Here is a 26171-nt window from a genome sequence, read left to right as displayed (position 1 = left end):
TGGACATTTGTGAGCAGTAGGCAATAAACAACATCAAAGCCATCAAACAAAGGACAACGCAATATTTGTGTAAACACAAGGGGGCCAGTTCTTGAAAAGACCACATTTTTGAACCACTCCATTTATCAGGGGGACTCACATTTGTATGAAGAAAATCCTATCTTTCAAACAAAGGATCACCTTTTTATTGTCTTGTCTGATTGTGACTACCAAACACATTTTTATCTAAATAAAAGTATTGGGTGTTTGTTTTCCTGGCTCCCATCCACAGTAATGGGCCGTACAGACTGGGAGATGTGGAGGAAGATGTGTGCTGAGCGATCTAGCACAGACCGCTCAGCACAGCGTGATGTGTGCTGAGCAAGGGGGAACGGACGGGGGGGGGGGGGCTCATCTCACCCAGTAGTGAAATTAGCAATCTGCTAGATTGTGTTTGCATGCAGGGGCCAATCTAGCACCGGCGATAACGACGTGCGGGACCGCGCATCGCTGTCGCCTGCGCCCCTACACACGGAGCGATGTGTTTCTAATTTCTAAGCAGTCTAGTCAGATTGCTTAGAAATTAGGTGAACATCGCTCCGTGTGTACCACCATTAAGTAAATTGATACAATTGAGTTACATTTAGGAAGTTAAGACCAACCTTTTCTTGTTTATAAATGAATAATGTGAAATGTTTTCCCTCAGGTATGCCACCTTCTGGAAACTATTATGCATTGTAGGCTTGGGTTACTAAATAAATTGACCCTTCATTTGATGTGTGAGGTTGTATAGTTTACTAAATGGTATATATACATTGTATAGTGTACATATGTGTATATGTATGTATATGTGTGTGTGTGTGTGTGTGTGTATATATATGTATATATATATATATATATATATATATATATATATATATATATATATATATATATATATATATATATATATATGAGATAAAGAGAAGTCCGGCACTCTATGCTTGTGAATAACGTCAATATGCTCCGGTGCCCTGCCCTCTGGAATCAGTATATGGCATGGGAATGAGCTGGCACTCAGAGACTTATTATTAAACATGCAAACAACACAGTTTGATGCCAACGTTTCAGGGTGTTACCCCTTTTATCAAGACAACCATGTAATTACAGAATAAGAACATTTATACATTACCGAACACCGCGTGTGCAGTCCGTCCACGGCGCCCGCAGAGACCCGATGACGTCATTGGCGCTGGCCAGCGCCGGCGACCCGGCGTCAGAGGGGGGCGTGGCCGAAATGTAAATAGTGACCCATCACCATGGAAACCAGAATCGGCTGTGGGAGAACGTAATGGATATCCAATTAGTAATATGAAGTTTGCTGTGCAATCACTTACTGGTATGTAGGGAGGACAAATACCCTCTGCATAACGAGAACTCAATGCTTTGTACTATGAATCATTACTATCTCTGCTGGCCTGCATGTATAGTAATCAGCAGTGCCCAAAAAGGGGGACCCTGAGTTCGTTGTTCATATGTATGAATCGTTAAGTGAAGGTATGCCCCCTGCTTAACGATTCATACATATGAACAACGAACTCAGGGTCCCCCTTTTTGGGCACTGCTGATTACTATACATGCAGGCCAGCAGAGATGGTAATGATTCATAGTACAAAGCATTGAGTTCTCGTTATGCAGAGGGTATTTGTCCTCCCTACATACCAGTAAGTGATTGCACAGCAAACTTCATTTCTCTATCGTCCTAAGTGGATGCTGGGGTTCCTGAAAGGACCATGGGGAATAGCGGCTCCGCAGGAGACAGGGCACAAAAGTAAAGCTTTTACAGGTCAGGTGGTGTGTACTGGCTCCTCCCCCTATGACCCTCCTCCAGACTCCAGTTAGATTTTTGTGCCCGGCCGAGAAGGGTGCAATTCTAGGTGGCTCTCATAAAGAGCTGCTTAGAGAGTTTAGCTTAGGTTTTTTATTTTACAGTGATTCCTGCTGGCAACAGGATCACTGCAACGAGGGACAGAGGGGAGAAGAAGTGAACTCACCTGCGTGCAGGATGGATTGGCTTCTTGGCTACTGGACATGAAGCTCCAGAGGGACGATCACAGGTACAGCCTGGATGGTCACCGGAGCCACGCCGCCGGCCCCCTCACAGATGCTGAAGCAAGAAGAGGTCCAGAATCGGCGGCTGAAGACTCCTGCAGTCTTCTTAAGGTAGCGCACAGCACTGCAGCTGTGCGCCATTTTCCTCTCAGCACACTTCACACGGCAGTCACTGAGGGTGCAGGGCGCTGGGGGGGGGCGCCCTGGGAGGCAAATGAAAACCTTTAAAAAGGCTAAAAATACCTCACATATAGCCCCAGAGGCTATATGGAGATATTTACCCCTGCCTAAATGTACTAAATAGCGGGAGACGAGCCCGCCGAAAAAGGGGCGGGGCCTATCTCCTCAGCACACGGCGCCATTTTCTGTCACAGCTCCGCTGGTCAGGAAGGCTCCCAGGTCTCTCCCCTGCACTGCACTACAGAAACAGGGTATAACAGAGAGGGGGGGCAGAATAAATGGCAATATATTAATAAAAGCAGCTATAAGGGAGCACTTAATCATAAGGCTATCCCTGTCATATATAGCGCTTTTTGGTGTGTGCTGGCAGACTCTCCCTCTGTCTCCCCAAAGGGCTAGTGGGTCCTGTCTTCGTATAGAGCATTCCCTGTGTGTCTGCTGTGTGTCGGTACGTGTGTGTCGACATGTATGAGGACGTTATTGGTGTGGAGGCGGAGCAATTGCCAAATATGAGGATGTCACCTCCTAGGGGGTCGACACCAGAATGGATGCCTTTATTTGTGGAATTACGGGATAGCGTCAACTCGCTTAAGCAGTCGTTTGCCGACATGAGGCGGCCGGACACTCAATTAGTGTCTGTCCAGGCGCCTCAAACACCGTCAGGGGCTGTAAAACGTCCCTTGCCTCAGTCGGTCGACACAGACCCAGACACAGGCACTGATTCCGGTGGTGAAGGTGACGAATCAACCGTATTTTCCAGTAGGGCCACACGTTATATGATTTTGGCAATAAAGGAGATGTTACATTTAGCTGATACTACAGGTACCACGAAACAGGGTATTATGTGGGGTGTGAAAAAACTACCAGTAGTTTTTACCGAATCAGAAGAATTAAATGACGTGTGTGATGAAGCGTGGGGTGCCCCGATAAAAAACTGCTAATTTCAAAGAAGTTATTGGCTTTATACCCTTTCCCGCCAGAGGTTAGGGAGCGCTGGGAAACACCTCCTAGGGTGGACAAAGCGCTAACACGCTTATCAAAACAAGTGGCGTTACCCTCTCCTGAGACGGACGCACTTAAAGATCCATCAGATAGGAGGATGGAAAATATCCAAAAAGGTATATACACACATGCAGGTGTTATACTACGACCAGCTATTGCGACTGCCTGGATGTGCAGTGCTGGGGTAGTTTGGTCAGAGTCCCTGATCGAAAATATTGATACCCTGGACAGGGACAATATTTTACTGTCGTTAGAACAAATAAAGGATGCATTTCTTTATATGCGTGATGCACAGAGAGATATCTGCACACTGGCATCACGGGTAAGTGCTATGTCCATTTCGGCCAGAAGAGCTTTATGGACACGACAGTGGACAGGCGATGCGTAGAGGAGTTATTTGAGGTCGTTCTATCGGATTTGGTGGCCACGGCTACGGCCGGGAAATCCACCTTTCTACCTCAAGTCACTCCCCAACAGAAAAAGGCACCGACCTTTCAACTGCAGCCCTTTCGTTCCTTTAAAAATAAGAGAGCAAAGGGCTATTCATATCTGCCACGAGGCAGAGGAAGAGGGAAGAGACAGCAACAGGCAGCTCCTTCCCAGGAACAGAAGCCCTCCCCGGCTTCTACAAAAGCCTCAGCATGACGCTGGGGCTTCGCAAGCGGACTCGGGGGCGGTAGGCGGTCGTCTCAAAAATTACAGCGCGCAGTGGGCTCACTCGCAGGTAAATCCCTGGATCCTGCAGATAATATCTCAGGGGTACAGGTTGAAATTAGAGACAGAGCCACCTCGCCGTTTCCTGAAGTCTGCTTTACCAACGTCCCCCTCAGAAAGGGAGACGGTTTTGGAAGCCATTCACAAGCTGTATTCTCAGCAGGTGATAGTCAAGGTACCTCTTCTACAACAAGGGAAGGGGTATTATTCCACTCTATTTGTGGTACCGAAGCCGGATGGCTCGGTAAGGCCTATTCTAAATCTGAAGTCCTTGAACCTATACATAAAGAAGTTCAAGTTCAAGATGGAGTCACTCAGAGCAGTGATAGCGAACCTGGAAGAAGGGGACTTTATGGTATCCTTGGACATCAAGGATGCGTATCTCCACGTTCCAATTACCCCTCACACCAGGGGTACCTCAGGTTCGTTGTACAAAACTGTCACTATCAGTTTCAGACGCTGCCGTTTGGTTTGTCCACGGCACCTCGGGTCTTTACAAAGGTAATGGCCGAGATAATATTTCTTCTTCGAAGAAAAGGCGTATTAATTATCCCATACTTGGACGATCTCCTAATAAGGGCAAGGTCCAGAGAACAGCTAGAGATGGGTTTAGCACTATCTCAAGAGGTGCTAAAGCAGCACGGATGGATTCTGAATATTCCAAAATCCCAATTAATGCCGACAACTCGTCTGCTGTTCCTGGGGATGATTCTGGACACAGTTCAGAAAAAGGTTTTTCTTCCCGAAGAAAAAGCCAAGGAGTTATCTGACCTGGTCAGGAACCTCCTAAAACCAGGAAAGGTGTCTGTACATCAATGCACAAGAGTCCTGGGAAAAAATGGTAGCTTCTTACGAAGCAATCCCTTTCGGCAGATTCCATGCAAAGGGATCTGTTGGATAAATGGTCAGGGTCGCATCTTCAGATGCACCTGCGGATAACCCTGTCGCCGAGGACAAGGGTATCCCTTCTGTGGTGGTTGCAGGAGGCTCATCTATTGGAGGGCCGCAGATTCGGCATACAGGATTGGATCCTGGTGACCACGGATGCCAGCCTGAGAGGCTGGGGAGCAGTCACACAGGGAAGAAATTTCCAGGGAGTGTGGTCGAGCCTGAAAAAGTCTCTTCACATAAGCATTCTGGAACTAAGAGCAATCTACAATGCTCTAAGCCAGGCGGAACCTCTGCTTCAAGGAAGACCGGTGTTGATCCAGTCGGACAACATCACGGCAGTCGCCCATGTAAACAGACAGGGCGGCACAAGAAGCAGGAGGGCAATGGCAGAAGCTGCCAGGATCCTTCGCTGGGCGGAGAATCACGTGATAGCACTGTCAGCAGTATTCATCCCGGGCGTGGACAACTGGGAAGCAGACTTCCTCAGCAGACACGAACTTCACCCGGGAGAGTGGGGACTTCATCCAGAAGTTTTCCACATGCTATTAAACAGTTGGGTAAAACCAATGGTGGACATGATGGCGTCTCGCCTCAACAAAACACTGGACAGGTATTGCGCCAGGTCAAGAGATCCGCAGGCAATAGCTGTGGACGCGCTGGTAACACCTTGGGTGTACCAGTCGGTATATGTGTTTCCTCCTCTGCCTCTCATACCAAAGGTATTGAGGATTATACGGCAAAGAGGAGTAAGACTAGTGGCTCCGGATTGGCCAAGAAGGACTTGGTACCCGGAACTTCAAGAGATGGTCACGGACGATCCGTGGCCTCTACTTCTGAGAAGGGACCTGCTTCAGCAGGGTCCTTGTCTTTTTCAAGACTTACCGCGGCTGCGTTTGACGGCATGGCGTTGAATGCCAGATCCTAAAAGGAAAAGGCATTCCAGAAGAAGTCATTCCTACCTTGATAAAGGCAAGGAAGGAAGTCACCGCGAAGCATTATCGCCGTATTTGGCGAAAATATGTTGCGTGGTGCGAGCAGCGGAGTGCTCCGATGGAGGAATTTCAACTGGGTCGTTTTCCTACATTTCCTGCAATCAGGATTGTCTATGGGTCTCAAATTGGGATCTATTAAGGTTCAAATTTCGGCCCTATCAATATTCTTCCACAAAGAATTGGCCTCAGTCCCTGAGGTCCAGATTTTTATCAAAGGAGTACTGCATATACAGCCTCCTGTGGTGCCTAAGGTGGCACCGTGGGATCTAAATGTAGTTTTAGATTTCCTCAAATCCAATTGGTTTGAACCACTAAAGAATGTGGATTTGAAATATCTCACATGGAAAGTGACTATGTTACTGGCCCTGGCTTCGGCCGGGAGAGTATCTGAACTGGCGGCTTTGTCTTATAAAAGCCCTTATTTAATTTTCCATTCGACATAGGGCAGAGCTGCGGACGCGTCCGCATTTTCTCCCTAAGGTGGTATCAGCGTTTCACCTGAACCAGCCTATTGTAGTGCCTGCGGCTACAGACGACTTGAAGGACTCCAAGTTGTTGGACATTGTCAGAGCCTTAAAAATATACATTTAAAGGACGGCTGGAGTCAGAAAATCTGACTCGCTGTTTATACTGTATGCACCCAACAAGTTGGGTGCACCTGCTTCTAAGCAGTCGATTGCTCGTTGGTTTTGTAACAAAATTCAACTTGTACATTCTGTGGCAGGCCTGCCACAGCCTAAATCTGTTAAGGCCCATTCCGCAAGGAAGGTGGGCTCATCTTGGGCGGCTGCCCGAGGGGTCTCGGCATTACAACTCTGCCGAGCAGCTACGTGGTCAGGGGAGAACACGTTTGTAAATTTTTACAAATTTGATACCCTGGCAAAGGAGGACCTGGAGTTCTCTCATTCGGTGCTGCAGAGTCATCCGCACTCTCCCGCCCGTTTGGGAGCTTTGGTATAATCCCCATGGTCCTTTCAGGAACCCCAGCATCCACTTAGGACGATAGAGAAAATAAGAATTTACTTACCGATAATTCTATTTCTCGGAGTCCGTAGTGGATGCTGGGCGCCCATCCCAAGTGCGGATTATCTGCAATACTTGTACATAGTTATTGTTAACTAATTCGGGTTATTGTTTAGGAAGCCATCTTTCAGAGGCTCCTCTGTTATCATACTGTTAACTGGGTTTAGATCACAAGTTGTACGGTGTGATTGGTGTGGCTGGTATGAGTCTTACCCGGGATTCAAAATCCTCCCTTATTGTGTACGCTCGTCCGGGCACAGTACCTAACTGGAGTCTGGAGGAGGGTCATAGGGGGAGGAGCCAGTACACACCACCTGACCTGTAAAAGCTTTACTTTTGTGCCCTGTCTCCTGCGGAGCCGCTATTCCCCATGGTCCTTTCAGGAACCCCAGCATCCACTACGGACTCCGAGAAATAGAATTATCGGTAAGTAAATTCTTATTATTACTAATTGGATATCCATTACGTTCTCCCACAGCCGATTCTGGTTTCCATGGTGATGGGTCACTATTTACATTTCGGCCACGCCCCCCTCTGACGCCGGGTCGCCGGCGCTGGCCAGCGCCAATGACGTCATCGGGTCTCTGCGGGCGCCGTGGACGGACTGCACACGCGGTGTTCGGTAATGTATAAATGTTCTTATTCTGTAATTACATGGTTGTCTTGATAAAAGGGGTAACACCTGAAACGTTGGCATCAAACTGTGTTGTTTGCATGTTTAATAATAAGTCTCTGAGTGCCAGCTCATTCCCATGCTATATATATATATATAATATAATATAATATATTTCTCTGACGTCCTAGTGGATGCTGGGAACTCCGTAAGGACCATGGGGAATAGCGGCTCCGCAGGAGACTGGGCACAAAAGAAAAGCTTTAGGACTACCTGGTGTGCACTGGCTCCTCCCCCTATGACCCTCCTCCAAGCCTCAGTTAGATTTTTGTGCCCGACCGAGCTGGGTGCAATCTAGGGGGCTCTCCTGAGCTTCTTAGGAAAAGTTAGTTTTAGGTTTTTTATTTTCAGTGAGACCTGCTGGCAACAGGCTCACTGCATCGAGGGACTAAGGGGAGAAGAAGCGAACCTGCCTGCTTGCAGCCAGCTTGGGCTTCTTAGGCTACTGGACACCATTAGCTCCAGAGGGACCGAACACAGGCCCAGCCTCGGAGTCCGGTCCCAGAGCCGCGCCGCCGGCCCCCTTACAGAGCCAGAAGCAAGAAGAAGTCCGGAAAATCGGCGGCAGAAGACATCAGTCTTCACCAAGGTAGCGCACAGCACTGCAGCTGTGCGCCATTGCTCCTCATGCACACCACACGCTCCGGTCACTGATGGGTGCAGGGCGCTGGGGGGGGGGGGCGCCCTGAGCAGCAATATGAACACCTTGGCTGGCTAAAATACATCACATATAACCCCCAGGGCTATATGGATGTATATTAACCCCTGCCAGATTCCTGAAAAAAGCGGGAGAAAAGTCTGCCGAGAAGGGGGCGGAGCCTATCTCCTCAGCACACTGGCGCCATTTTCCCTCACAGCTCCGCTGGAAGGACGTCTCCCTGACTCTCCCCTGCAGTCCTGCACTACAGAAAAGGGTAAAACAAGAGGGGGGAGGGCACTAATTAGGCGCAGTATAATATAAACAGCAGCTATAAGGGGAAAAACACTCTATAGTGTTATCCCAACATATATATAGCGCTCTGGTGTGTGCTGGCATACTCTCCCTCTGTCTCCCCAAAGGGCTAGTGGGGTCCTGTCCTCTATCAGAGCATTCCCTGTGTGTGTGCTGTGTCGGTACAACTGTGTCGACATGTATGAGGAGGAAAATGATGTGGAGGCGGAGCAATTGCCTATAATAGAGATGTCACCCCCTAGGGAGTCGACACCTGAGTGGATGGGCTTATGGAAGGAATTACGTGAAAGTGTCAGCTCTTTACAAAAGACGGTTGATGACATGAGACAGCCGGCTACTCAGCTTGTGCCTGTCCAGGCGTCTCAAAGACCATCAGGGGCTCTAAAACGCCCGCTACCTCAGATGGCAGTTACAGACGCCGACACGGATACTGACTCCAGTGTCGACGATGAAGAGACGAATGTGACTTCCAGTAGGGCCACACGTTACATGATTGAGGCAATGAAAAATGTTTTACACATTTCTGATAGTACAAGTACCACTAAAAAGGGTATTATGTTTGGTGAGAAAAAACTACCTGTGGTTTTTCCTGCATCTGAGGAATTAAATGAAGTGTGTGATGAAGCGTGGGTTTCTCCCGATAAAAAACTGATAATTCCTAAAAGGTTATTGGCATCATACCCCTTCCCGCCAGAGGATAGGGCACGTTGGGAAACACCCCCTAGGGTGGATAAAGCGCTCACACACTTGTCTAAACAGGTGGCACTACCGTCTCCTGATACGGCCGCCCTTAAGGAACCTGCTGACAGAAAGCAGGAGAATATCCTAAAATGTATATACACTCGGGTGTTATACTGCGACCAGCAATCGCCTCAGCCTGGATGTGCAGTGCTGGGGTGGCTTGGTCGGATTCCCTGACTGAAAATTTTGATACCCTGGATAGGGACAGTATATTACTGACTATAGAGCATTTAAAAGATGCATTTTTATATATGCGTGATGCACAGAGGGATATTTGCCGACTGGCATCAAGAGTAAGTGCGCTGTCCATATCTGCCAGAAGAGGGTTATGGACGCGGCAGTGGTCAGGTGATGCTGATTCCAAAAGGCATATGGAAGTATTGCCTTATAAAGGGGAGGAGTTATTTGGGGTAGGTCTATCGGACCTAGTGTCCACGGCAACTGCTGGGAAATCCACATTTTTACCCCAGGTAGCCTCTCAACATAAGAAGACGCCGTATTATCAGGCGCAGTCCTTTCGGCCCCATAAGGGCAAGCGGGCAAAAGGCTCCTCATTTCTGCCCCGTGGCAGAGGGAGAGGAAAAAGGCTGCAGCAAACAGCCAGTTCCCAGGAACAGAAGCCCTCTCCCGCTTCTGCCAAGTCCTCAGCATGACGCTGGGGCTCTACAAGCGGACTCAGGCACGGTGGGGGCCCGTCTCAAGAATTTCAGCGCGCAGTGGGCTCACTCACTAGTGGACCCCTGGATCCTTCAGGTGGTATCTCAGGGGTACAAATTGGAATTCGAGACGTCTCCCCCCCGCCGTTTCCTAAAGTCTGCCTTACCGACGTCTCCCTCCGACAGGGAGGCGGTATTGGAAGCCATTCACAAGCTGTATTCTCAGCAGGTGATAATCAAGGTACCCCTCCTGCAACAGGGAAAGGGGTATTATTCCACGCTGTTTGTGGTACCGAAGCCGGATGGCTCGGTGAGACCTATTTTAAATCTAAAATCTTTGAACACTTACATACAGAGGTTCAAATTCAAGATGGAGTCACTCAGAGCGGTGATCGCTCCTGATAAGGGCAAGATCCGAGGAACAGTTGGTAGTCGGAGTAGCACTATCTCAAGTAGTGCTGCGGCTGCACGGTTGGATTCTCAATATCCCAAAATCGCAGCTGATCCCGACGACACGTCTTCTATTCCTAGGGATGATCCTGGACACAGTCCAGAAAAAGGTGTTTCTCCCGGAAGAGAAGAGAAAGCCAGAGAGTTATCCGAGCTAGTCAGAAACCTCCTAAAACCAGGCCACGTATCAGTGCATCAATGCACAAGGGTCCTGGGAAAAATGGTGGCTTCCTACGAAGCAATCCCATTCGGCAGATTCCACGCAAGAACATTCCAGTGGGACCTGCTGGACAAATGGTCCGGATCGCATCTTCAGATGCATCGGCAGATAACCCTGTCCCCAAGGACAAGGGTGTCTCTCCTGTGGTGGTTGCAGAGTGCTCATCTTCTAGAGGGCCGCAGATTCGGCATTCAGGACTGGGTCCTGGTGACCACAGATGCCAGCCTGCGAGGCTGGAGAGCAGTCACACAGGGAAGAAACTTCCAGGGCTTGTGGTCAAGCCTGGAGACATCACTTCACATAAATATCCTGGAGTTAAGAGCCATTTACAATGCTCTGAGCCAAGCAAGACCTCTGCTTCAAGGTCAGCCGGTGCTGATCCAGTCGGACAACATCACGGCAGTCGCCCACGTAAACAGACAGGGCGGCACAAGAAGCAGGAGGGTAATGGCAGAAGCTGCAAGGATTCTTCGCTGGGCGGAAAATCATGTGATAGCACTGTCAGCAGTGTTCATTCCGGGAGTGGACAACTGGGAAGCAGACTTCCTCAGCAGGCACGACCTCCACCCGGGAGAGTGGGGACTTCACCCAGAAGTCTTCCACATGATTGTAAACCGTTGGGAAAAACCAAAGGTGGACATGATGGCGTCCCGCCTCAACAAAAAACTGGACAGGTATTGCGCCAGGTCAAGGGACCCTCAAGCAATAGCGGTGGACGCTCTGGTAACACCGTGGGTGTACCAGTCAGTGTATGTGTTCCCTCCTCTGCCTCTCATACCCAAGGTGCTGAGGATTATACGGCGGGGAGGAGTAAGAACTATACTCGTGGCTCCGGATTGGCCAAGAAGGACTTGGTACCCGGAACTTCAAGAAATGCTCACAGAGGACCCGTGGCCTCTACCTCTGAGAAGGGACCTGCTCCAGCAGGGACCCTGTCTGTTCCAAGACTTACCGCGGCTGCGTTTGACGGCATGGCGGTTGAACGCCGGATCCTAAAGGAAAAAGGCATTCCAGACGAAGTCATCCCTACTTTGATAAAAGCCAGAAAGGATGTAACCGCAAAGCATTATCACCGCATCTGGCGGAAATATGTTGCGTGGTGCGAGGCCAAAAAGGCCCCGACTGAGGAATTTCAACTGGGTCGATTCCTGCATTTCCTGCAAACAGGAGTGTCTATGGGCCTAAAATTAGGATCCATTAAGGTCCAGATTTCTGCCCTGTCGATTTTTTTTCAGAGAGAACTGGCTTCAGTGCCTGAAGTCCAGACGTTTGTTAAGGGAGTGCTACATATACAGCCTCCTTTTGTGCCCCCAGTGGCACCCTGGGATCTGAATGTTGTTTTGGGTTTCCTAAAATCACATTGGTTTGAACCACTCAACACTGTGGACTTAAAATATCTCACATGGAAAGTGGTCATGCTGTTGGCCCTGGCTTCAGCCAGGCGTCTGTCAGAATTGGCGGCTTTATCCTGTAAAAGCCCTTACCTGATTTTTCATACGGACAGGGCAGAATTGAGGACTCGTCCTCAATTTCTCCCAAAGGTGGTTTCAGCGTTTCATCTGAACCAGCCTATTGTGGTACCTGCGGCTACTAAGGACTTGGAGGACTCCAAGTTGCTGGACGTTGTCAGGGCCCTGAAAATATGTTTCCAGGACGGCTGGAGTCAGAAAATCTGACTCGCTATTTACCCTGTACGCACCCAACAAGCTGGGTGCTCCTGCTTCTAAGCAGACTATTGCTCGCTGGATTTGTAGTACAATTCAGCTTGCGCATTCTGTGGCAGGCCTGCCACAGCCAAAATCTGTAAAAGCCCACTCCACAAGGAAAATGGGCTCATCTTGGGCGGCTGCCCGAGGGGTCTCTGCTTTACAACTTTGCCGAGCTGCTACTTGGTCAGGGTCAAATACTTTTGTGAAATTTTACAAATTTGACACTCTGGCTGAGGAGGACCTGGAGTTTTCTCACTCTGTGCTGCAGAGTCATCCGCACTCTCCCGCCCGTTTGGGAGCTTTGGTATAATCCCCATGGTCCTTACGGAGTTCCCAGCATCCACTAGGACGTCAGAGAAAATAAGAATTTACTTACCGATAATTCTATTTCTCGTAGTCCGTAGTGGATGCTGGGTGCCCATCCCAAGTGCGGATTATCTGCAATACTTGTACATAGTTATTGTTAACAAATCGGGTTATTGTTGTTGTGAGTCATCTATCCAGAGGCTCCTCTGTTATCATGCTGTTAACTGGGTTCATATCACAAGTTGTACGGTGTGATTGTTGTGGCTGGTATGAGTCTTACCCGGGATTCAAAATCCTTCCTTATTGTGTACGCTCGTCCGGGCACAGTATCCTAACTGAGGCTTGGAGGAGGGTCATAGGGGGAGGAGCCAGTGCACACCAGGTAGTCCTAAAGCTTTTCTTTTGTGCCCAGTCTCCTGCGGAGCCGCTATTCCCCATGGTCCTTACGGAGTTCCCAGCATCCACTACGGACTATGAGAAATAGAATTATCGGTAAGTAAATTCTTATTATATATATATATATATATATATATATATATATATATATATATATATATATATATATATATATATATATATACATATATATATATTTGTGTGTGTGTATGTGTGTGTGTGTATATATATATATATATATATATATATATATATATATATCTATCTCGATGGCGATGAGAGCGGCACTGTGAGACGTGATAAACGGGTTGAAGAAAGAAAGTGCTTTTATTGAATCTACGTTTCGGGGACGCAGCCCCTTCGTCAGGATGCAGTGTATAATAATGTACAGTGTTTAAATGCCTGTGCAGGTAGAGGTTACTCACCGCCTCCAGCCGTCACGCCGCCCAGATCCGGGAACTGACGTCACTCCCCTCTCAGGAAGTGACGCATCACCGGTCCGTCTAGCCGGCGTACTTGGGCTGTGGGAGATAGGTAACCATGACAACGTCAACAACATTCGTGACTGATTCGTGAAATTCAAAAAGTAAACAAAAAGTGCAGTGTAAAATGCTCAAACCACGTTGTCATTGTTACATATATGTGCAATCAATTAGACAAAAACCATACTTATAATGCTCATAGATGTTACAGCCCTTTGCAGTGTGTTTAAAACGGTAAACAGCTAGATTCAAATGTATGATAAAAATCATTTAAATAATCGAACAAGGGTGACTTTTGAAAAACACTCAAAAGTTAGAGGACATAAACTAACATCCAAGCAGAGAATCTCTGGTAGCTTCTGCCACCAGATCTTACTAATTTAAGGATAATCATGTTTAAATTAGTAGAACGGTACAATGGTGTAAAAATATATATAGAGATATATATATATATATATATACATAAAAATATATACATACACACACATATATATATGTGTGTGTATGTATATATTTTTATGTGTGTATATATCTATATATATTTTTACACCATTGTACAGTTCTACTAATTTAAACATGATTATCCTTAAATTAGTAAGATCTGGTGGCAGATATATATACTATAAGGTCCCTACCAGGAACTGTTTACAAGAAACTTTTCAAGCTTAGAGTCTCATTCAATCCTTTAGGATGTACTGTATTAAGGGTGGAGATCCACTTTGCCTCGATCTGCAGCAATTTCTTGGACCGATCCCCCCCACGTAACGACGGGGGAACCTGGTCAATGATCTTATAGCGAAGGGTGGCCATACCATGTTTAGCTGCCACAAAGTGGCGAGCCACCGGTTGGTCACTAGTCCCCGCCTTATAGGCCTCTCGTATTGCATAACGATGTTGTGCCATCCTTGTTTTGAATGCACAATCGGTTTTGCCGACATATGTCAACCCACAGGGACATGTCAACATATAGACGACAAATTTAGAGTCACAAGATAGTGGGTGCTTAATGCTGTATTTCTTGCCTGTATGGGGATGCTGGAAGAAATCCCCTGGGGACAGATAGCTACAGGTGGTACATCCACTACATTTATAGCAACCATTTTTGCGTTTCAGGAAGTTCTTAACAGGGAGGTCTTTACCGAACTTGGATATGTCGGTCTTCACGACATAATCCCTAATACTCCTACCTTTAGAATAGCTGTTGAGGAGTCTAGATTGGTATACCTCACCCAAGTCCTTATCTGTAGCTACAATTGGCCATATTAATTTGGTTCTAGAGGCTATGTGTTTGCTACTGGTACTAAATTGAGTAACCCAGGGTATCCTCCCTTTAAGTTGTTTGGGGACCTTGGGGGCCAGCAATTGTTGCCTGGTTATCCCTAAGGCCTTGCATTTGGCCTGTTCCAGAAGCTCAAGCGGGTAGCCCCTTTCTCTAAACCTAGTGGTCATTATTTCCAATTGTTTATCACGATCTGTCGCTGTGTTGGTAATGCGGCAGATCCGTAAAAATTGGGAATATGGCAAACTCCGGATAGTAGCTTTCGGGTGAAAACTGTCAAATTTTAGCAGATTGTTTCTGTCAGTCACCTTGGTATACAGTTTGGTGCCAATTGTCCCATCTATAACGGTGATACATACATCTAAGAAATTAATTTGTGTATCATCCATCTCCACTGTAAATTTAATGGGGCTTGATGAAGAATTGTGTTGCTCAATTAACCCAATAAGTTTGTGTCTTGGGCCTCCCCAAAAAATCAATACGTCGTCTATATATCGCTGATATAGACATATTTGCGACGTAATGTTGGTATCCTGTAGGAATAACTCCCTTTCTAGTTCCCACATGTACGTGTTAGCGAATGCCGGGGCCACAGCCGACCCCATGGGACTAGTGACCAACCGGTGGCTCGCCACTTTGTGGCAGCTAAACATGGTATGGCCACCCTTCGCTATAAGATCATTGACCAGGTTCCCCCGTCGTTACGTGGGGGGATCGGTCCAAGAAATTGCTGCAGATCGAGGCAAAGTGGATCTCCACCCTTAATACAGTACATACTAAAGGATTGAATGAGACTCTAAGCTTGAAAAGTTTCTTGTAAACAGTTCCTGGTAGGGACCTTATAGTGTGTGTGTGTATATATGTGTGTATATATATATATATATATATATATATATATACACACGTGTGTGTGTGTGTGTGTGTATGTATATATTTTTATGTATATATCTATCTATATATATTTTTACACCATTGTACTGTTCTACTAATTTAAACATGATTATCCTTAAATTAGTAAGATCTGGTGGCAGAAGCTACCAGAGATTCTCTGCTTGGATGTTAGTTTATGTCCTCTAACTTTTGAGTGTTTTTCAAAAGTCACCCTTGTTCGATTATTTAAATGATTTTTATCATACATTTGAATCTAGCTGTTTACCGTTTTAAACACACTGCAAAGGGCTGTAACATCTATGAGCATTATAAGTATGGTTTTTGTCTAATTGATTGCACATATATGTAACAATGACAACGTGGTTTGAGCATTTTACACTGCACTTTTTGTTTACTTTTTGAATTTCACGAATCAGTCACGAATGTTGTTGACGTTGTCATGGTTACCTATCTCCCACAGCCCGAGTACGCCGGCTAGACGGACCGGTGACGCGTCACTTCCTGAGAGGGGAGTGACGTCAGTTCCCGGATCTGGGCGGCGTGACGGCTGGAGGCGGTGAGTAACCTCTACCTGCACAGGTATTTAAACACTGTACATTATTATACACTGCATCCTGACGAAGGGGCTGCGTCCCCGAAACGTAGATTCAATAAAAGCACTTTCTTTCTTCAACCCGTTTATCACGTCTCCCAGTGATGCTCTCATCGCCATCGATATAAAGGGGAACATTTCCAGGAGGTGAAGGCACGGGGGCAAGTTACCTAAAACGCTGGGGAGAGCAAGGAGTGCCGGGTCATACTGCATGGTGTGTGTGTGTGTGTGTGTGTGTGTGTGTATATATATATATATATGTGTGTATATGTATATATATGTGTATATATGTGTATATATGTATATATATATGTGTGTGTATATATATATATATATATATATGTGTGTGTATGTATATATATATATATATATATATATATATATATATATATATATATAAAAAAATTTTTATTTTTTTTTACTAAATGGTATATATTCTTGACCTATTTCTGTGCATCCTTTACATTATATTTAAAATAAAGGTGCAAAATAGTGTTAAGGCATGGATTATAAAGAGATCAGTTTTATTGTATGAAAATGCAAAGTCCTCTGGGGAAAGAATTGTTATGATGCGTCAAAGAAAATTGCTGACATTGAATTTAGAATGCGCTTTGACCAGAAGTTGAAGTACAGTACAAAGAATCCTTAACCGTGAAGAGGTTAAGAGAACATTTACTATGTCACTATTTTTTGTTGGCAGAGTAGTTTTATTCCAACCAGTGCTCTAACTGTGAATGTTGTGTGTTCTCCCCATATTTGCTTTAGTTTCGCCAGACTTCAGTTTTCTCAAACCATCCAAAAACCCACTGGTAGATTAATTGGCTTCCAACCAAAATGGACCTTAGTGTAAATAATTACTTGGGAAAGCAATTGAGTGCGTCCAAGATGGCTGCCTCACTTTCTTAAATAATGTTACGTGCTTTAAATCATATTGGAAGTAAAGTGCTATATACATAATTATTGTATGAATGGATTTATACATTGTGTTGCGTTACACTGTTATTGTTTGTATTAACTGTTTTTATCGAACTGGAGCTGCAACACATAAGTGCAGCAATACACTGTAATGTACTATTTTGCCTACCTGCACTGTTGGAGGCAGTGTAGTCTGAATGGTCTAGATTAGATGCTGGTATCATGTGCAGCGAACGTGGGTTGTCCTACATCCTAAAAGTCTGCTGTTCTAATTTTTGAGGCTGAGTTTGCTCCAGCTTTAAAACTCTGCTGCTATCCAGTGGATTGCATATTGGGCCTAATTCTGAGTTGATCGCAGCAGGAACTTTGTTAGCAAATGGGCAAAACCATGTGCACTGCAGGGGAGGCAGATATAACATGTGCAGAGAGAGTTAGATTTGGGTGGGGTGTGTTCAATCTGCAGTCTAAATTGCAGTGTAAAAATAAAGCAGCCAGTATTTACCCTGCACAGAAACAAAATAACCCACCCAAATCTAACTCTCTGCACATGTTACATCTGCCCCCCCCCCCCCCCCCCCCTGTAGTGCACATGGTTTTGCCCAATTGCTAACAAACTTGCTGCTGCGATCAACTCAGAATTACCCCCATTGTCTAGAAAAATAAAATAGAATACTTCTCATTTACAGTGTCTGCCTTTCTGATACAATGGTGCAAACAAGTCTGGACACTGTATGCAGCTGTTTGCATAGCCACATTGTTTCCTTCCTAGAAAATGGCAACCGATATACGGCAACAGCGGTTCTATTTCAGTAGATGGCGCAGAGCTCTAGTCACTAATTTCTGGTTTAATGCATTTGGAATTGAAAATGTGAACTTTAATAAATGCTCAATCACATTTAACAAACAAAAATGGAATTTAATATGACGTGAATTCAAAGAATTTACCTGTTTGTCATTATCAGATTATCCAATCGACTATAACACCCGAGATGATAAAGCTTCGAAAAATCTGCTTGGTTCTGCTACAAGTGAGTGACACTATGAATTTAGTTTTCACATTCCGTGAGGTTTGTGTATAACATCTGGATTACTACTGAAATTGTTTATTTTTTTATTTTATTTTTATAGTTTTTTTATCTTTAATACTGTACTCTCCCCCAAGGTTGGATTTTTATTTTATTTTTTCGGTTTAAACCTTTATTTATTTGAAACCATTTTTTTTTTTTTTTTTTTTTTTGCTGTAACGTTTTAATGGGGGGGAAATGTAATCCTGCTTATTATATTAATACTGTTGAAACATTGCTATCTATTAGAAACCTGATCAACCATGTTTTAATTATTTCTGACATTACCAATCCAACTTTGGGTTGTTAATGTTAGAAAGCATTAAAACATGATTGATTAAGGTTTCTTATAGATAGCAATGTTTCACAGTATTAATATAATAAGTAGGTTTCATTTTTTCATTAAAACATTAATGCAAAAAAAACAACTTTAAAACAAAATTTTTTTATTTTTATTTTTTTTATCCCTGCTTTCCACACTTTTTCTCCATCTGTTGTAGTCTTTAATAAAAAATATATATATAAAAGTCTCTCGTGCCACTGCGTTTTATGAGATATTGGAATATACAGCATTTTTTTATTTTAGCTTTAAACACAGTCTTGTAAGTAAAGTAAATTTAGTTGTGTGGGGTTTTTCTTTTTTTTTTTTTATGTTATATGCACACATTTTAGTTTTATGTAGAGGTAATCAACCCACTTTATTTTAATTCTTGTAAGCATAAATGTAGTTATTAATAAGCTTGTACTACGTTTTCGCGTTTGATCTAAATTTTCATAACATCTGAGCTGACAGACGACAGTATTTTCAGTTTGAACAAAGACTTCTATTTCATATACTGTAGTGGTATTCAACATGAGGCCGTCCAGCTGCTGTGGAGCTAAACATCTCTATGCACTGCCACAGTTTTAGCATACCCTAATGGCAATGCTGGCAGGGCATGCTGGCATGTGTAGTTCCATAGCAGCTGGAGGGCCGAATGTTGACTTCCCCTGGTGTACAGTGTGTTAAGGGGGGTACTCACGGGAGAGATGTGTGCTGAGCGATCTTAACACAGACCGCTCAGTACACATCTCTCACCCCGCTCAGCACAGCGCGATGTGCTGAGCGAGGGGGAAAGCCGACGGGGGGCCGCTCACTTCACACAACGGTAAAGTGAGCGACCCGCTAGATTGAGCCTGCATGCAGGCTCAATCTAGCACCGGCGATAGCGATGCGCGGGGCCGCGCATCGCTATCGCTGGGGGGCATACACACGGCAGATCCGTGCTTAAAATCTAAGCAATCTAGCAAGATTGCTTAGATTTTAAGCACGGATCTCTCCGTGTGTACCCCCCTTTACAGGTGTGGGATGCTCGCATGTCTGGGAGCATTTTTCAACATATCCTGAGACAGAAGATACACATTTATGGTCACCTAGTGCTTCCCTTTGCAGTCATTGCGTAAGAATTGTATTAGGAAGAAGATATGAAGCTATAGTACCATATTTGCAGTGATGTTAAGTATTGACGTAGACGACTTTCTAAGGGTTCACTCTGGAGAGACTAACCAGTAATTAGGGTAAAAGAAGTACCTGTTGGGACTTCACTGTCAGCAAGCTGGAACTGTTTTTGACTTTGGCTGGGTACACACTGAAGCAACAGGTTGGCAGACCCGCCATCGTGCCGATGCAAGTAAGTATATACACTTACTGATCGGCTGCTCGATGTGTCTGCCCTGTCATCCAGCTGGATGGGCATTTGAATTTGCCTGCCCAGCTGTGACGTCAGCCCCTGCAGCATGTTTACGGGTGGTCGGTAGACCGCCCAAACACACAGCCAGATGTGCCAATATATCTTTAGATATAGCAGCCATTGGCTGTGTTGCACAGCCGACATGTCTGTGAACAACATCGATGCTAGTGATATATCTGCCATAGTGACGCTAGTGATATATCTGCCATAGCGATGCTAGTGATAAATCTGCCATAGTGACGCTAGTGATACATCGGCCATTGTCTTGAACTGCCAATATATCACTCACTGTGTACCCATCTTTTGTGTTTTGTTCCCATTGGCCGTTGAAGTCAACTCATGCCAGGAAATAAAGCTCTATAATTTCCTAGTTATGGGAAGGCTGCACCCCTTGACCTTTTGTTACGTCAGTGCGGGCAGTGAAATGGTCAGGGCAATGTGTGAAACTATGCCTCTATTTTGAATAATACTTCCAAAAGTGCCAGGCATTACAGATAACAGACTTAATAAAACAAAGCCAAGTTGCACTCAACAATCAGATTATAAAAACATTTATTTTATAAAAATATAACAACAAATCTCCCGGGAGTAGGATACAAGTAAATTAATATAACATAATGGGCCATATTCAATTAGCAGTGATAACGGACTTTTCACGTGAAAAGTCCGGTTTTCGGGTGAAAAACCGGACTTTTCACGTGAAATGCAATTACAGCCTATTCAATTATCCTGGAAAATTTATCGGTGATCATGTTTTCACTAATTTCACTTCACCTTCTCTGAAGCAGGTGAAAAGTTGGGAAAAGTCACTATTTTAAGGTAAAAATGTTTGGATATGGTACAGAACTCCTGGGACACCCCCCTTTATGACTAATTAGGCACGTTGAAGTTTTTAATTATTTTTAATTGGCCAATAATGACATGTCATTTTTGGGGTGAAAAAGTAAAAAGTGATGGAAATTGGGGTTCAAGGTATGGGATATATTGGGGTGCTTTATTAGTGGGACAGGTGTTTTTTAGGCTTGCAGATGGGAGTAATCTGTCTGTTTCCACTTTTTTTTAAAGTACCCTAAAATGACCCAAATATATACTTATACCCATTTTCATGTACCCCAAATTTAGTGAGAGCATTTATTTTGCTCAAAAAAAATTGCTTTCTATCATTTTTTTGCATTTAAAAAAAAATGCATATAACCGCCATTTCACACAATTTAAGTCCCCAAAAACTCTCTAATGTGATCTCTAACACACTTCTCTTCTGTTTTCCTATGTTAGTTTAGCATTTTTTGGGGTACAGGCTGATTTCCCCATTTTCACCTGCACTTTTCACTGCAAGAATTTTCACGTGAAACCCGGTCGGAATTGAATAGGTCGAAAAATGGAGCTTTTTCGCGGCAATTTTCGGCCGATTGCCGCAAAAAAATTTCGGGCGAAAAATTGCCGCGAATTTGCGGATAATTGAATACCCTAGAATATCTGTTAGGTACAGTGTCTCTGAACATCCAGTACAAACTTTATCAATAGAATTGATACAGGGGTTTTCTTATGGTGTATATATACCCCAAAGTTAGCGTTCTGAATGAATTAAACAGAATTTGCATTACAGATAACAGACCCATCGCTATATGCCCATTCTGATTGTCATAGGATTTCAAAGCTTGGTTTTTCATTTACAGAAACTGAAGATGTTGCCCTGGCAATTTTATGACGTTTCCCCAAATGCATTTATGTGATTATCAGAGGTCTGAGTTATAAAAGCTGGACCTTATTAAATAATGACAGTGGTGGGGTGCCAGGTGGAGGGACATTGACCAAAGCAGTAGTTTCTTTTGAAAGGAGGGTGGACTTTCTAGAAAGGTATTAAAACTGTGAAACCCCTTTGTTCTTTACACCTGGTGGTAATGCTGTGAGGTGTGTGTGGTGTTTTTGTGTGTGTACTTTTACGCAATAGACAATGTCTTGAAAATTACTGCTGTCTGTGGTTTGGGCTCCATCATTGTTGCTATGAGCTTAGCTGCTGAATGTCATCTGATTAGCTATTTATTTCAGGTCTGTATAAAAAGTCCCCTTTTTATTTGAGTTTGAGAGACCTCATTACACATCTGGGCTGTCAGCCCATAAATGTCTAGTGTTAAGTAAAAACAATGTTTCATATATATATGTTGAAGTTTAAGGATTAATTGACCGGCAAGTTTTTTTTTTTTTAACTTCTATTTACTTGTCTATTGGCACTTGATATCCTGATATATGTATCTCATTAGTAAAGGTTAATATTACTCTATACACACACTCCCTAGTTATGTTGGCAATAGAAATTTGCTTTGCAAATAATTATACAGTACAAAGTGCCAAATAATTTCTATAGTGCAAAGGGACAAATATGAGTAGAAGTAACCAATGCACATCTGGTGGGATACGGTCCTTAGGTCAACCTCACTTAGGCTCACAGTAATTAGGTTGGCCACTATTGGTCGACATGCATTAGGTCGACATGGCAAAGTTCGACACATGAAAAGTTCGGCATGAGTTTTTCACCATTTTTTTCAATGTTTTTTGAACTTTTTCATACTTTACTATCCACGTGGACTACAATTGGAAATAGTAACCTGTACCGAGCACAGTGAGGCACCTTGCCAGAATGCGTGGGGACATGGTGCACTAATTGGGGTTACCGGTCATCTTATGAACAAGAATTCCCCCCCCCCCCCCCCCCCCCCCCACAAAAAAAACTAATGTTGAACTTTTCCATGTTGGCCTTTTTCAGGTGTTGGCATACTGCATGTCGACCATTAGTGGTTGACCTAATGAGTGTCGACCTCAATAGGGTCGACCCAACAAACCCATTCCCATCTGGTACATACCGTTCTAATCCCTTTCAATATTTATTACCTATTATATGGTGCATTCTCTTGGGTTCTAGAGTATTTTCTCCCCTCCGTACAGACAGCATTGAAACGAGTGCAGTGAAGTAACATTTGCTTGTGTTCCCTGCGTTCTCTTCAGATGCCATTCTTAGCATGGTGAATAATCTTGCAGCTAACATGCTGGGTGCGAATACTGAGGATGAAATCACTGAAGGGAAAGGTAGCTGCTTTACATTTTGTATTTAAGCATTAAGAACAAGATAATATGAAGGGATATGTGAATACAAATTCATTTGTTTCAGTATCTTGTACAATGATTAGTCGAAATAGAATATTTACAAACAACCAATTTTTATTATTAAAGTAAGTAACTATTGTAATATTTATGAAAGTAATAAATAGTAATAGGGGTTTCTGTTTCTGGGGAATTTCAGGTGAGGGTCTTTAGTCTTTATAAATATCACCAGTATTGCACACATTTTCATTACCAAGTGACAGATTCTAATGGGACTTACAAACAGGCTTGTGTGCTGCATTGCCAAATCTGTGTGTCCTGCCTACACCGCGTAGTCTATACATATTCTGGGTCCTAGTGTAAGTGTACTTGCACCACGTAATAACGCAGCTTGTTGCACTGCGCTTGCACACATCTTGTGTCCACATTTTCAGTTGTGTATCTTGTACTTACGCTTGATGACATGGTTAGGGGCTTTCATTTTTAAGCTCAGTGCCTTAACGGTGAGGAGACACGAGAGGTGTCCGATTACAACTTGCATGTATTTTTTCATATTTGCCTCTCCTGAGGCGTATTTTTGTATATTCCATAGGCCTGCTCCAGACATAATTATTTGCTAGATTTAATGTTGCACATATCTCAAGTTACATGCAACTTAAACTACAGTACAACCACAGAAATTGAAGTGTATAGACTTTCTTGTTGTAAGCAAAAGTCAGTTTTATGTTTATGCTGAAGCAGGCCCTATATGTACATGTGTAGATGCCTCAAGTTAAATGTTCTTCAGCAGCGTAACAACAAACTTATACAAAAAAAAGTTGTTAAAAAAAACAAACTTGAATATTTTGTGGAAAAAGCCCAACGTTTGTTAGGATAAGTAAGATTAACCAGAAATATAATCACTCTACTTGGTGATTATGATTGCATTTTAAATACGGTTCTCTAATTGATAAATGGGAAAACAATGTTTAAGATGAAGATAAAATCCTTTTACTGAATGCTACTCAAGCGATATAGGAGGTAATTCAGACCTTATCGTAGCAGCAAATTTGTAAGCAGCTGGGCAAAACCATGTGCACTGCAGGGGGGGGGGGGGGGGGGGCAGATATAACATGTGCACAGAGAGTAGATTTGGGTGTGGTGTGTTCAAACTGAAATCTAAATTGCAGTGTTAAAATAAAGCAGCCAGTATATTTACCCTGCACAAAAACAAAATAACCCACCCACATTTGACTCTTTGCAAATGTTATATCTGCCTCACCTGCAGTGCACATAGTTTTGCCCAACCGCTAACAAGTTTTCTGCTACGATCAGGTCTAAATTACCCCCATAGTGTAGATCTCCTCTCATGATCAGATGTAGTTATTCCAGGATCATACATTGATTTATAGCAGTTGTCATCTTAATCCTACTCTCCTTGCTCCTAACATCTTTGTAACAGTTTGCAGATAACACAACCCTGTCCTAGCAATATCTCTATATATCTAAAAGCATGATTTCATATTGTATAACTAATATTTCAGAACACTTATTTATGTAGTGTCGGTACGCCCCAAAACGCTTTTCAATTGAGAAGAAACGGCAAAAACATTCTGAAATTAATTCTCCCCTGTATGTTGTATATCCAATCATGTCTGACTATCAATATATAAATATTGGTATGCACAATACGAATTACATTTCTTTATAGTTTGAGATTCTTTTTGCCTTTAGTTTTGAATGGCAGTGAAACCAAAAATGTTACTGCAGAATCTTCAGATGCAGAATCTTCAGATGCAGAATCTTCAGAGGCAGGTACAACGAAGGCCCTTGAGCAAACTATAACTCCAACAGCAACGTAAGTGTTCTTTTTTGTTTTATTCTATTAATAAGGCTGACTGCTGTGTAAAGTAAATAATATGATGCAGGTGCTATACATATTCATAACATAAAGCATCCAGTGTAGTCAAAAATATTTAGTGCAGTTTCAAGTTGTATAAAGTAATTGGCACATAATAGGTTTACACTTGTATTAGGGGCGTCAACCATTCTTTGGAGCACCTCTTTACCCCTTGTGTTAAAAAATTTCAAAATTAAAAATAATGGTTACCCACTGGTGGAATAATTTAAGTTCAGCAACTAGTGACATACACTAAGGGCAGATTCAAGTAGCCGCAGGACTTACTGTTTGGCTAAGACTCTCTCTGGAGTTATTCAGTTAACTACCTCACCCAGCCCTAGAGGCTGCTGGGAAAAAATCTGCGTTAAGTGCACTGTCTGGGCTTACCACACAGGGTAACCCATAGTCTCTCCACTTTACCTGGAATCTATAGGTTAACACGTGTTAGATGCTTGGCTTATCACGCAGGGAACTTGCTTAATAATTGCATAGCTTTGGGCATTAAACCCACTGCTTTAGACATGCAGTAAGCACCACGAATCTGACCCTCAGATACATAAGTAGTCTCATATTAGATGTGATATTAAAAGCTTATCAGTATTTCAAAAAAACGTAGCCTCTCTTGTTGGAAAGTATCACAGTTCGCACCAATGCGTTGAAACTCTAATATATAGTATATCAATATTTCATTTTCTTTCAATACTTTTTGAAGATTTGGTAGGCTTCCTGTAGATTCTGCTTTTGTGTGAATTATGTAAAAATATAAACTTACAAAATAGTAGCCTTCGCTTCTAAAAGGAGAACTAAACAAACTGTAAAATAACCTGTCCCCTCCAGGTTCTTATATGAAGTGTCCCATATCCTTATATTGCGCTCAGTTGCGTCATTAGGTGGGTGCCACCCTCGGAGGGGTGACACCAAAATGCCGGCATCTCCACAGTGACAGGAGCCGAGTGCTGAAATGTGACAGTGTCCTGCAACACCTGGCTCCTGTCATAGATGAGGAGCCGACAGAGCTGGGAGACTGTCTCCGGGGTAAGTCCAGCGCTGGGGATGCTAGACCCGCCCCCCGAGTGATGATCTCGTGTTCCCTGCGAGGCCACACCTTTATATGCGGCCACACACCCTTTTCACCACGCATGAGATCCAGAGTGCGCACCCCGTGATGCCTCTGATTGCGCAGTGACCGTTTACACAGCTCTTTTGCGCTTGTGGGTTACATCACTTATCTTGAAGTTACATCATTCAGTGTACTTTACCTTTGT

At 43.9% G+C, this 26171-nt stretch overlaps 1 protein-coding gene across 4 annotated transcripts in view; it reads left to right on the top strand.

The window, feature by feature from the left end:
- SUCO (SUN domain containing ossification factor) overlaps positions 1-26171 on the top strand; it is a 259500-nt gene that overhangs the window by 153190 nt on the left and 80139 nt on the right. For 3 of the 4 annotated variants that reach the window (XM_063939978.1, XM_063939977.1, XM_063939980.1), the window contains 3 exons: positions 18097-18162; positions 22932-23012; positions 24741-24864. In XM_063939978.1, the coding sequence (XP_063796048.1) occupies positions 18097-18162; positions 22932-23012; positions 24741-24864 (271 nt within the window). The remainder of the gene's footprint in view (positions 1-18096; positions 18163-22931; positions 23013-24740; positions 24865-26171) is intronic. The other variant, XM_063939979.1, reaches the window with a different exon arrangement.

This window comes from Pseudophryne corroboree, chromosome 9 (genome assembly GCF_028390025.1).
Source record: "Pseudophryne corroboree isolate aPseCor3 chromosome 9, aPseCor3.hap2, whole genome shotgun sequence".
Taxonomy (NCBI): Eukaryota; Metazoa; Chordata; class Amphibia; order Anura; family Myobatrachidae; genus Pseudophryne; species Pseudophryne corroboree.
The sequence above is the reverse complement of the archived record's forward strand: the minus strand, read 5'-3'. Positions and strand labels throughout refer to the sequence as shown.